Here is a 13,688-nt window from a genome sequence, read left to right as displayed (position 1 = left end):
TCTAGAAGTTGTCAAGAACAGCCAAGCACACAGGAAAGGTCCATCCTTTTTTCTCACCCTTTCTCTGGAGGGGGGAGTGGGGGGTTTTATAGAGAACTAACAATGACTCAGGGGAGAACACTAGATTTGTTTATGGATAAAGAATGGCTCATATGCTGGATAATAGAAACGGATCACTCCTGACTCCGGGTGGCATTACTCTGAGGGAGCTCACAATACAGCCAGAAAGATTCAGTGTTTTGGGTACCAATAAAGGAGTCATTACCAGGGATCCTGGTTTTCTCTGATTAAAAATTGCAAATTCTCTGATTAAAAACCCAAAATCCATGATAAAAATTAAAGGCCCTCCACAGCCCCGCCCAGCGCTGCTGGTGCCCTGCACCCCCCCCACAGTCTCAGCAGCCCTCCTGATGCCCCTCGCAACAGCCCCTCAGACCCACAGACATGGTGACAGACACTGACACCCACTCCAGCAGGTAAGTGTGTGTGGGGGGGGAAAGGGAAGGTGTTGGGGGGGTAGGTCAAGAACAGGGGGAGTGTGCCCTTGTGCCCACTCCCAGGAGCAGGGCCGGGGGTGAGGGCAGGGGTGCCACTCTATGGGCCACACACATGCTGGCCAGCCTGACAGGAGGTTTGCACGCGGAGGCCGCCACCGCAACTCTGCCACTGCGCCCTGCACTACCTTCCCATGGCCACCTGAATGGCTTTGTGGGCCAGTGGCGCGGGGCACCGCAGCAGCAGTGTAGTGGCAAACATCGTGTGTGGGCCACATATGTGCCGCCCAGCTGGGGGCGTTAAACGCGGGGCTTGCATGCAGCAGCATGTGCTGCAACTGGCTGCACGGCTCCGTGGTGGTGCAGGGTGGTGGTGGCTGCATACAGGGTGGGGGGGCTTTGCAGGCAAGCAGTGCCACTATGGAGCCATGCCCATCACCCCTGGATCCTAGAAGTAAGTGGAGCTTGGGGGCTATGGGGCAGACCTGGGGAAAATGGTTGGGGGCTGAGGGAGCAGGAGGTACTTCTGGCCCCAGGCAGCATATCGCAGCTGGGAGCAGGGCCAGGGGGTGAGGGCAGGGATGGTCCTCTGAGGGGGGGAAGGGGGTGACAAGTGATACAGGGCGCAGTGCCCACCATTTGTGAGCTGCACACATGTAATTTGGATGATATGGCCAACACGGCATAAAGCATAAAATGCTATAAAGCTGCACAAGGTCCCATAAGAGGTGTGCTGGGACAAAGCAGCTGGCAGGCCTTAATTCACCAGAGAGACCATGAGTTCTCAGACCTCTCTCCCTGTTCTCTCTCTCCCGAAAGCCCTAGTCCCCTGCACCCACTCATGTCCCCTTGCACCTGTATGGACCACAAAAGAGTTTGTTTTTGGTTGGCGGTGTCAACCATGTTGGTTTCGTAGAGCCTTACTCTGTGCCTCAACTGGTGCAACAGGGTCAAAATTTCCCTAGTGTTGGGCAACCAGGGTCTGCAAGGCAAACAGATGGTACAGCCCAGAGATCTGGAGCAGAAGTTAATCGGGTCCTCCCAGCACAAGGGTAGAGTGGGTAACCAAGCAACACTTTGCTCAGGAGTCCTGGGGAACCTCTGGAGACTGGGCCCTCATGTGGCATGCTGGAATGTGTCTTCCCACTGGTCACCATAGCTGCTTGCAGATGTTTTTTTTAAAAACAAAAACAAATCTAGCTTTATCAGAAGAAGCAGTGTGTTATTTTGACCTGGGTTTGCATGTCTGTAAAGAGCAGGCACTTCAACGGGGCTTTTTGGCACTTTTAGCTAATAGCTGACTCAATCAGCTATTAGATAATAGCACCAAAAAAGCCCCGCTAAAGTACCTGATCTATACAGATGTTGGGTAGACCTGGTCCAAGCATTTTTTTCCCTATTTTTTTCCCATTTTTTTCCAAGCAGCCCTTCTGGCGGAGCAGCAGCACTACATGCTGCCACTAGTTGATAACACTTGCAAGTCTGAACCAGAACGACTGTGTTCTGTCTGCTTCAAACCCTGTGACAGTTTTTCCAGATACAAATGGTATATCTGTCTGTATCTTGTGTTGGCAGTGACATATTATTTATTTGAAAAGGGTACTCAGTGTGTCTTTAAGCTTTTTTGCTCAGTATTATTCTTTTTCTTTATTCAAACTTTTTTTCAAATATTATTAATTCAAACAGATTCATTTTCTAATTTCATCTTATTTTCTGATACCACTGCATAAAGAGTTGAGACCTTCCCTTTTCCTTCCACCCCGCTAAAATATGTAATTTTCCTTTTTGATTACCCAGTTGATCAAATTGCATTTTATAAACACTTGCTTATGCTACTATTGCTACACACTTGACCTCAGAGGCACAGTTATGTGTGTTACACACTTCCAAACAAGTCTCTGCATATGATGAACAATCCAAGACAACTTCAGGATCATCTGAAGGTGGAAATTTGATTGGATATGAAAATGTTCTTTCAAATATTCAGCAAAATGTCTTTGGACTTAACTGAATTATCATCCATTTTTATTAAATTGTCATATATTTTTGGCTACTTTTGTAATTGTGTATTGTATATTGTACTGAAAATCAAACTAAACTGCAAAGATGATAGTTAGCAGGCTTCTGTTTCATGGCAGTACTCCAAGTAGATGTATTGTCTCATTTGTTCTCCTATTTTGTAAGTTATTTTGTTTTCTTACTTCAGTGGGGGCCAGTTTTTTTGGCAAGCACGCCACAAGCTAAGCTTTGCACCTTCCCCAAGTACCCCTCTCTTCTCCTTACCTGTTCAATCTGTTGCTCTGCTTTCTGCTCCTGCCCTGTGCTCCCTGCCAAATTTGTTGTTTTGCTTTCTGCTTCCTGTCCCATATGCTAATATATTTTCTGTTCCCTCCCTGACCTGCCATGTGCCCCATGGGGTGCTTGTACTGGTTTGGCTCATGTGTTGCATATTGGCCATGGCCCTGTCTTATTGTAAGCCACCCTGGGTCTTGTGGAGGGAAACATATTAATTAAATAATTGTTACCTCTCTGGTAGTGCTGGCTTGGTATTTTGGTGTGTTTGGGTTTTTTATTTATTACTAAAACAACATTTCAGAAAATGAAAATCTGTTTACAATGGATAGGAATCATATCTGTGCCAGTCAAACAGCAGCACAAGAAGGGAGTTGCTTCCACTTTTGGTGCATTGCTAATTAAAGCTGCGATAAATCAAGGCAGTGAACTTTTAGATTCATTCTAATAGATCTTGTGCTTACAGTTGAATCAGCTAGCATTTGTGCTAACAAAGTTTTGAGAAGTGTTATAACTTAGAATTCTTTTCTCCATTTCATTTTAGGCCCTTCTCTCCAAAACCATGCCAGAGATGACAGAAAATGAGACTCCTAGTAAGAAACAGCATCGGTAAATATCTGAGACCAGGTGACTGATGTATTGACCTGGAAACTGTAGAGCAGGGCTGGGCAATTACTTGGGCGCGAGGGCATCATAGGGTGTTTTGGTGAGCCATTGCATGGGCTGGGTCAGTAGCATCTTTCTTCCCCCAGCCCTGTGTGCAACAGCTTACCAGAAATCCCTATGTAGGATGGGGCCATGGGTGGGCAGGGAGTAGTGTCTGGGAGTGAGACAGGTGGGCAGAGCCAGAGAGACCCTGGGATCCTGGGCAGTGACAGTGTGGGGCTGGGGCCTGGGGCAGAGCTGCAACAAGTGTAGGTTCCGTGGGCATGATGTGGAGGAAGCAGGCCCTAGCCCTGTGCTGTCATTATCCCAAGATCCCAGGGTCTCCATGGAGACCAGCTGGGAGCTGTGTGGGAGGGTGCTTGCCTGTGTGGGGAGCTGCATCCAGGGCCGGGATCTTGGGGCAGTGCTATGATCCACTCCCTACTTGTCCCTGCCTGCAGAACCTGCGCCTGTTGCAGGGGCGTGAGAGAAGTAGTTTATGGCTCTGTCTTGGGGCCCTGGCCCCACACTGTCACTGCCCCAAAATTCAGGCATCTCCCTGGCACCACCCACCTACTTCACTCCTGGAGGCTCCTCCCCACAGACCTGTAGCCCCATCCAAGCCACCTAGCCAAGCACCCTGTCCATGTGGGTCATGCCTCCAGGGGTGGGTGCATAGCAGACAGGTCAAGGTGCCCAGACAGTGGGGCTGGGTCTGGCAGCAGCAGCTGGATGGAGTCACTGTCACTGGTGCTGCCAGGAAATGGAGTCCCACTGCCATGCCAACCCAGCTCTACTACATGCTTGGCCATCTGAGGGCCCCGCTGAAGACAGGACAGAATCTCTCAGCAGGCTAGATCCAGCTCATGGGCTATATCTTGCCCCCTCCTGCTAGAGCCTTGTCTTCCAGCTCTTACTGCAGTATCAGCTAGCACTGTTAGCTGACCTATCCAGGAGAAACCTGACTTGATGACCCATATGATTGAAGCCCTCCAGTTATCTACAAGGCAGCAGCTATCAGGCATGTTTTTCAGATGCATTACCTTGCCAGTATGTTTCCACCCTGTCTTTGGGAGAATCTCCCTCTAGACTAGAGCTAGCAGGGGTTGTTCGGTGTCTTTGGTCTGTGCAGTCCTTAATATTTAGGCTGTCTCCCAATTAGTGCAAAGCATAATGGTGAATTTTTGACATGGAAGATGGAACTGAGTTCCATCAAATGCCTCTCCTATTGAGGCCACTAAGTATCCATTATATGGAAACAGCTTTTAATCCATGTTCATCTGGGCTAGTGTCAAGCCAGCAGAGTTCAATGCACTGCTAATGAATTGAAAGGACATGAAGTCCTTCAGTATGCTGACATTACAGCTTCAGGAATTCTTATCCCAATGCTTTTCCGTCTCTCTCATACCTTTTCTTGTCTAGAGAGCATTTTTTGATCTTAAAGGGTGTTTTTGGTATCTTTGGCCAAAGTATTTTTCTAGTTGTGCAACAGAATTGACTTGTATAGTTTTATAAATAGGTTAGACAGAAGGTTTGTCTGGAATAGTTTGGATGGGGACAATCCTGCTTCAAATGGGGTTGTGACCTATGAGCTCCATAGGTCACATCCATTACTACTTTTCTATGATTCTGTGAAACCATGTTAAAACAAGAAAAAATAATTCTTGCGTATCACTCTTCTGTTTTGACATCATCTTTTTTTCTTCTCTTGTACTGCAGAAAGAAAAACCGGGAAACACACAATGCAGGTAGGAACTATTGTGGTTTTCTTTATTTAGAGTGGAGCTGCATTTATCTTTGAGCAATTAATAGCATGCAGGAACCAGCACACTTGGAGTGAGGAAGGATGCCTTTATAGGAGTGCATTACATGAAAAGACTTCAGAACATCAGGTGGAACACTTGGGCTTGGGACAGAAGCTGCACACAAATCATTTTAAGCAACCAGAAATGAGTTTAAAGCTGTAACAGAACAGAAATGGCCAAAACTAGTTTAAGATAAATCTGGTTGAATGTAGTATCAGATTTAACTGATTTAGGTCAAACTAGCTTACGGGACTTCTGTCCCAGACTCCTTCCTGGTTTAAGTTAACTCACAATCCCCCAGCATCCCAGGATGCTTTGCAGTTCTGGGCCGGGCTATACTGTCTGCTTCAGTGGAGCAGAGTTGACCCCACTCCTCTCCTCTGTAGCTGGAGCACTATCACTGCTACGGCTGGCTGAGAAGGGGCTGGAGGTGGGAAAACCTGCTTCAGAGAGCCCCCCCCTCGCTGCTCAAACAACAGGAGTGTGTGGGGGGGGGGCGGTGGCCAGGTGCCAATAACCTGAGGGGAAAGTGGTGGGGGCTAATCCCCTTCCCTCCTGTCTCCCACCTGTGCGGGAGCCAGCCAGAGTCTGCCTGGCTTTCCCCCTGCTCACCACTCAAGCAGCAAGAGCAGGGGCATGGCCAGACCCCAGCTTGAGGTGAAGTGGGGGAGGGAGGGGGGAATCACAGAGAAGCAGGGCTGTCTGGGACCTCCAGAGGTCCTCTAGTGTCTAGTCCAACCCCTGCTTGAGCCCTAGCCAGACCCTCCCATATACGGCGTGCTCGCAGTGCCCACAATTGAGAAAACCCACCGGGGGGGCTCTACTGCTGGTGGGAAAAAAGCCACCAAGGATTACATGTTGCTGGTCCACAGTGGGGCCCAGAGCTGTGCCCTTCCAGCCCTGAGGCAGTGTCACACCGAGCCCCGAGCCCCATGATGGGGGTGGAGGAGGGAAGCCCTCAAAATGCTCCAGATATACTCCCCTCAACATACCCGATTGCCCCTTCACAATTCCCCCTGCACACACGCACCCCACCATACACACTCCCCATACACACTCCCCACACACAATATACAAGAGTAAGCCTTTATTTTTGAGCTATTATGCAATCCCCTCTATATACAGTACACAAACACAAATCATGACAAAAATATTTTTTTTTGTAATAAAGTTAAAACGTGATAATAGGTATTTCACTTTTAAAGTATGCTATGTTTTTTTCCTGGTTCCAAGATCGCAACCCTCCCCTCCCAAAAGGGTTACTTCAGGGGGGCAAGGGAAGGGACTTCTGATGGCAAAGGTCAGGGGTTAGGGGCAGGACTTCCAGTCCCAAGATGGCAACCAGGGGGTGGGACTACCCTTGCAGCCCTGGACAGCTCACCAAAACTCCATTAAGTGGCCCTCCAGACAAATAATTGTCCACCCCTGCATTAGTGTGACATCAACTCACTGAACAGCACCACCTTCCCAGAAATCCTGCCTGAAGCCAATCTGGGCTTAAGGATTTTTCTCTTTCTCAAGACAGTTTTCTTTCCTTACTGCCGGACTGTAGGTTAAGCTGGGGTTGAGGGCAAGCAGGAAGAGGACAGGCTCAAGAGAGGCAGGCTAGGTTTGAATAAACTTACCTTCAGAATTCCAATACAGTTCTACCTTCAGGCAGCCGGAATCCATTACTCCCTAGACTTAAAATTGCTAAATTTCCATCTAAACTTTTTCTTAAGTTTTTGTCATCTTTGCATGTATTGTTGTTCTTATTTAAAATAAAATATAGGAATACAGAATAAGGGAGCACTTATAATTTTTTTTTTCAGAAGCAGTGCCCTGTTACAAAAGGTGTTGTACAGATAGAGCTAGGGTAACTTTTGCTGTGAAAGAACTTTACTGTTTTATGGTTTCTGATGAAGTTTAGGCTCTTTTTGCAAGGCAGTTGATTAATAAAGATGATGAAGAAATATCAAGCCCATTGATACCATTATTTGGTGAACTCTTAAATCCATTTTAGGCATTGCCCTTTATAGGTATGAGAGCTATAAAGATGAGCTAATTATTTTAATTATAATATAATTAAATAGGTTCTGGAATATATGCCTGTAGCTTCTGCATTCTGAAAGATAATAAATTATGCTGTGGAAAATGACTATTTGTTTTGGTCCATACTATTCAGTTTTATTTTACCTTTTGCCTTTTTGAGGGTCTTTTTTGGATTCACTTTTCATAGAGTGGGAAGGTCGTTTGTTTTAAGGTGTTGGACTGGGGCTTAGAACTGACAATAGAACTCTCCTCTTCTATCTCTAATGTCCCTTGTGACCTTGGGAAAGTTGTAGAGGTCCCAGTTCAGAATGTACTTTATCAAAGTACTCCTATGCTTAAAGCTAGGTACATGCCTAAGCACCTTGCTGAACTATGTCTCTGTGCCTTGTTTCTCCGTCTATGAAATGCGGCTAACTGTAATTCTTTTTGTCCAACTGTTTGTCTTCCTGGTCTATTTGTTCTTAAGGGTAGGAGCTTTCTCTTACTTTGTTTAAACAGTACCTGGAGCCTAAATCTCAGAAGAGTCCACTTGCAAGTACTATAATAAAAATCATTCTTTATAGTCTTCCTTGATGTAATTATCAAAAATGTAGCATGAAATGATAAAAATAACTTAAAGAAGTCAACTCAAGCAGCTGTGGCAGAAGTAAAACCTTATTCCACTTTTATTGAATATGTATAGCTATGGGTAAGCCTACCTAAATACATGCTTCCTCACTTCCACATGAATCGGCTATTGATGGCAATTCTGCAGAAATGTAAGAGGTTGATCCCTTACTGTGTCGGAATAGATTCTAGTTAGTAGTTCGTCTGTTGACAGAGCTGCAGAACATGTCATGACAGCAGCACAGTGTGAAGTCATGGAATTATCAACTGCCCTGAGTAACAGATCAAACATATTTCAAGAATTAGTGACAGTAGCAGTTGCGCAATTCTGCTACTATGTGAATGAGCCACAATTTGAAAGCACCTGATTGTTGTGTGAGGCAGAAAGACTTTGAAAAGGTCAAGCTGGAAAGCCTTCTGTGTTTGCATAGATTCCCTATAGTGGATCCCTTACCACAGTTATAATGGAGATGGTTATAAGTAGATGAACTATTTCACAAGAGGACTAAAACTAATTCAGGCTTTTCTTTTCTTTTCTCCTAAAGGCCATGATATGGAAACATTTTCATAAAGTATTTCTCCACAGCACCTAATATCTAGATCTTGCAGCATAACCGTATCTACTTATCCTGGAAGAAGTTAAAAATACATGGTTGATATACCACACAGCTAGAACTTGCCATATGTTCACTGTGCTTTTATCTTTTCAGCAGTTAAAGCACTAATTCTAATCTATTTATTGTCTGGGGGCTAAATACTGGGCTGAGAATTAGTAGACTTGGATTCCATTCTCAGCTCATTGCTTGTGTGATCTTGGGCCAGTTGGGTTGTCCATCCATGAAATGAGAATAATGAATGTTATGTACCTTTTGAGACGAGTTTTGAAATCCCTCAAGCTTTGAAACTCTCATCTATCTGAATAGCAATATAAAAGAGTGAGACCTTGGGATGCAGGTACCTGTGCGTGCAGCAGCTCAAGTAGCAGTGGCACACATTTGTGCCAAAGATTTGTGCCTCACAGCATCTGCCTCTTGGACCTGTGGCCCCATAATTGTGTGCCTGCCATACCCAGATGGAGACCTCATGGCCACCTGGGCTATGGTATGGGCACTGTAGCAGAGCTGCCTGAACCTCTGGGCCAGCTGCCAACAGGCTGTGGCTGCACAGTTGGCCTTTGTGTGGCACTGCTGTCATATATTTCAGTGCCCCCACTCTGCCATCTGGGTAGCTATTGCCCAGAAGATGTGCTTGTTGTGGTGGCCGGCTTTGAAATATCAGAACATGTCCGCTTGGCCCCAAATGGCCGGGAGGTCAGCCACCTCGTCTGCCCGTTAGCTGGGTCCCTGGTGCTGGCCCTGAGCAGACTCCTCTGCTTGGGTCCCACCACTTGCTTCACCAGCAGGGATCCTGGTTTTCTGTTTAAGGATCCCAAATTCTCTGATAAAAAATCCCAAATTCTCTGACCAGTACCCAAAAATCTGCGTTTTTCTGCAGCCAAAAATGAAATGCCACTCAATAGCTAGATATCAGTTAGGCAATGCTTTATTGATATTTTTTTTTGATATATTGATAGATTCATTCAGAGCTAGAATGAAGCACTGAGGCCCCCACCGCTTTTTTTTTCCTTCAGTGGAGGCTGCCCCCTCTGCAGCGAGGGCCCTGGTGCTTCATTTTAGCTCTGACTTGCCTGCATATCTGTTTGAAATACCTCAGGATCTATAATAATAACATTTATCTGTCTTTGCTGCTGCTGCCATCCCGGAGCTCGCGCGCTGGGGAGCCCAGAGGCAGTGGTGGCAAACACTGCCCGGCGCGGCAAGCGGGGGGACCACAGCTGTTGCTGCCACGGCTCAGCCCTGATGGGTGATCCTGGAGCTGGCGCAGGGCCCAGGCTGGCAGTGGAGGCGAGTTACAAGCTGGTGCTGAGCGTGGGGAAAAGCATTCCCTCCCCTGCCCCATGGCCGGCGCCTCGCGTTGCAGCTGCTTGCAGCCCACGTGCGGCTTTCTGTGCCTGCTCAGGACAGCTATGAGTGGCTGCAGCAGGAAGCACCAGCCATGGGGCAGGGGAGGGGCCGCTTTTTCCTGTGCTCAGCACCAGCTTGTTCCCTGCCAGGGAACAGGGGGTCAGGACTGTGCACAGCCCCCTGCCTGTACTGCAGGGCTGGGGGGCACTGGGAGTGAGCGAGTGCACGGGGCCCACACTGGTGTCACGGGGCCAGCTCCGGTGAGGCCCAGAGCAGGGCAGCAGGTGTACAGGGTCCAGCTGGCAGGGGCTGTATGGATCTGAGCCAGCTACCCCCTCACCCTGCTGGTGCAGCCCAGCCCGGCTCCACAGACCCCTGCCAGCCTGTGCCCCGCTCTGGGTCCCACCAGTGCTGGCCCTGAGGCACTGGTCCCAAGACATTGGGACATTGATCTCAAGATGGTGACCAGGGGACAAGGCACCTGTCAAGGGGCGGGGCTACCCATGCAGCCCTCAACAGCTTGCCAAAACTGGGTAAGCAGCCCTCCACCCAAAGTAATTGCCCACCCAGACCTAGACAGATTAGTTAGATGCATGGACCAGAACCAAATGCTATTCAACACTGAAAAGTGTAAAGCGCTCCATCTGGGGAGGAAAAATCTGCAACAAACTTAAAGGCTTGGTAGTGCTACGCTAGCTAGCACCACATCCGAAAGGGACCTGCGGTTCATAATTGACCATAAAATGAATATGAGCCACCAGTGTGATGTTGCAGTTAGCATAGCAAACAATATGCTGGCATGCATCAACTGATGCATCTCAAGCAGAACTAAGGAAGTTATTCTTCCTCTCTACACAGCATTGATGAGGCCACAGCTGGAGTACTGCATCCAGTTCTGGGCTCCACACTTCAAGAAGGATGTGGCGAAGTTTGAGAGAGTCCACAGAAGAGCCGCTCATATGATCTAGGGACCTGAAGAGCAAGCCATATGAGGAAAACCTGACAGATATGGGACTGTTCAACCTAGAAAAGGGAAGACTTTGGGGGGAATTGGTGGTAGCTTACAAATATATGAGTGGTGAGCATCAGAGGCTAGGCGAACAAGTATTTGCCAAAGCTCCCTAGCTGAAAACCAGGAACAACTGTCATAAACTCCTAGAAAAAGGTTTCATACTGGATACAAGAAAAAACTTCTTCATGTGTGACCAGACTCTGGAATAGACTCCCAGCAGGGAGGGTGCAGACACCTACCCTGGAGATCTTCAGAAGGAGACTGGACACACACCTTGCTGGGGTTATTTGACTCCAGCAGTCTTTCCTGCCCAGGGCAGGGGGTTGGACCTGATGATCTCACAAAGTCCCTTCCAGTCCTAAACTTCTGTGAATCTGTAATTCTAAATATCTATATACTTTGGCATTTGCTTGTTGGTTTTCTTATCATAGGAAATTAGAGTTCCCCCGCCCACTTCGCTCACCAGCATGCGGGTCCAGCTGCAGCTGTCTCTACAGCTACTCTGTGGCACTGAGTGGTACTGATATGCTGGTGCCCTGCCCCTTTCCATGCTCTTGCCCCTCACCCCCAGCCCACAGCCCTCCCCCAACCTGTGCCCCTTATTCCTGATCCACAACCCCTGACTGCCCCTGCCCACTCCCTCCCTCTCTACACCAGGACACTGTTTTGTGGCTCTGAGTAGCCAGCCTTTTCAGTTCTGCTCCTTGTGCCTGTGCCCAGGCCCCAGCAATTCCCCACACCCTTCCTGGGAAGCCCTTGACTGGGGCTCAGGGACTGGGTTGGGCAAGCCCCTTCCCTTCCAGGCTGCCCCCCCCCGCACAAACTACTCTAGGCGAGGCACGGGGGGCTCAAAGCCTGGTTCTGACAGTCACTCCAACCCGGAACACATCCCTTCCCCCTGTAATATATGTGTATCGTATGCTTGCTCACTTCTGCCACCCCGGTCCATCACATACACCAAGAGACCTCACTGCCACTTCTACCCATCACCCACTCCAAAGTGGTTCCTGGGACTAGGAGCTCCCTCCCCAAGCTGGGGCTGCATGTCTCAATAGCAGTGTGGGTGTGGGGCAGGGCTGCAGTGCAACAGTTCTTGCCAGCAGGTGCTATCCCAGGGTGTGGGCAGAAGGGGTGAGATTGTGGGGGAGGAGGGTTGTGTGTGGTGGGGGGGAGCACAGTTTCCCCTTTAAAAGGGGAAATCCATGTTTTCCTATGGGAAACAGAAAACCCAGATCCCTGCTTACCAGGATCTCCTATGGTCCCTGCTCCAGTCTCCCGGTCTTCTGCCTCTGATGCCTCATTCTCCAGGACATGGGCACAGCTGGCCCCCGTGCATGTCTGCAAGGCAGCCTGCGTGATCTTGCTGCTGTGCCTGGGCCCTGGACAGACCCTGGTTGCCAAGCAGGCTCTGAAGCAGTCCAGGACAGAGGTTGAGTCCTAGTCAGCTCTGGAGCCGCTGCTGCCAGCCAGGCCTCGCTTTTTTCTCCAGCGTGCTGAGGCAGCATGATGGAGCAGCAAGGGCATGCAGCAGACATAGACACCCTCTGCTGGGTGCTAGGGTGTGTCTTTGGAGGACTGAGCCTCCAGTTGCTTCTGGGGCTGCTGCTTGTTGTGAGAGCACACCCTATGCTGCTTTTTTTCCAGTGCATTTTCTTTTAATATTGGGATTCCCTGGTATCAAATTTAGAGTCCACGCTGCAAATAGGCAGTGCAAAGAACACTTTGTAGTTCATGGGGTGTGTTCTGCAGTATTTCAAACCGCTTTAAGATGCTGCGACAGACATGTGCAAGCTCGTGTGGATGCAGCCTTATGATAAGCCACTGCTCCCTTTTCTCCATGAATGGTCCTGTTGATCCCCACCTTTTCAAATACCTCTTTTTGTCACTGCCTCCCTGTTTTACTGAGTGAGACTTCAATAATTGAGGTGTTACTTTAGAAATGAATACTTTTAATCTCCTAAGAGACTATGAGAGGTAATGATAACCATGAAATAATACATTTATGAGTACTCAGGTTGGTGCTGGACCTGCTAATAATTTTGTTGATTTGACAATGGTGTATTTTATTTTTGTTTAGTGGAGAGACATCGAAAAAAGAAGATCAATGCTGGGATAAATCGAATTGGAGAGCTCATTCCATGTTCCCCAGCTCTTAAGCAGGTAAACAGCCTTGTGAAAACATACTATGATAAACACAGGCAAACTTTTGGGTATCCCAACCATACAGTTGGTCCAATAAAAGACATCACCCACAAGAATTCTTGCTTCTTGCATATTTCTTGGACTAACATGGCAATAACATTACCTCAACAGTACCAAAACAGGTAAGTAGTCATTTAAATGTGCCTGGCAATTTTCCAGGTAGTGCTCATTTGGTCCAGGTCCTCTGAAGCTGTAAACAGAAGGATACCTCTGTTTGCAGATTTTGGGGATTTTTACACGTGCTCAGGGATGCAGCACCAGGATCTTTAATTAGCAAGCTGCACTAATTAAAAGCAGCCAATGCATCATGTGTATCAGCATCCCCGTGCTGAAAAAATGGCAATGGGGTACTTTGAACTAAAACTCATCAGACATGTTTTATTTCAGAGTGCCCTGCTGCCATTTTTTCAGTGCAAAGACATGCAGGGATGCTGATACATGCAACATGGAAGGCTGCTGGAGCATGTCAATTTCCATGTTCCAGCAGACTCGATTAATCTGGATTTCCAGTGCATTGGAGCAGGCTCCACGCACATCTGTAGGAGCCCTTAGTGTAGGAAGCAAACTAAGACAGTAATAATATACTCAATGAAACCTTGGATGAAAATTTGTTGTACCAAGTTATTTATGACTGAAA

The 13,688-nt window shown here is 47.9% G+C and overlaps 1 protein-coding gene across 3 annotated transcripts in view; it reads left to right on the top strand.

The window, feature by feature from the left end:
- The first annotated feature begins 3,006 nt into the window (after nt 1-3,006).
- Nucleotides 3,007-13,688, top strand: part of USF3 (upstream transcription factor family member 3) — a 29,623-nt gene continuing 18,941 nt past the window's right edge. For 2 of the 3 annotated variants that reach the window (XM_019527246.1, XM_019527245.1), the window contains exons 1-3: nt 3,007-3,395; nt 5,151-5,179; nt 12,927-13,009. In XM_019527246.1, coding sequence (XP_019382791.1) covers nt 3,349-3,395; nt 5,151-5,179; nt 12,927-13,009 — 159 coding nt within the window. In that variant the 5' untranslated portion in view covers nt 3,007-3,348. The remainder of the gene's footprint in view (nt 3,396-5,150; nt 5,180-12,926; nt 13,010-13,688) is intronic. The other variant, XM_019527247.1, reaches the window with a different exon arrangement.

Source organism: Gavialis gangeticus, unplaced genomic scaffold (assembly GCF_001723915.1).
Source record: "Gavialis gangeticus isolate Ggan-Ray unplaced genomic scaffold, GavGan_comp1, whole genome shotgun sequence".
In the NCBI taxonomy this organism is placed as follows: Eukaryota; Metazoa; Chordata; order Crocodylia; family Gavialidae; genus Gavialis; species Gavialis gangeticus.
Note: the sequence above shows the minus strand (reverse complement) of the source record. Positions and strands in the feature narration are given on the sequence as shown.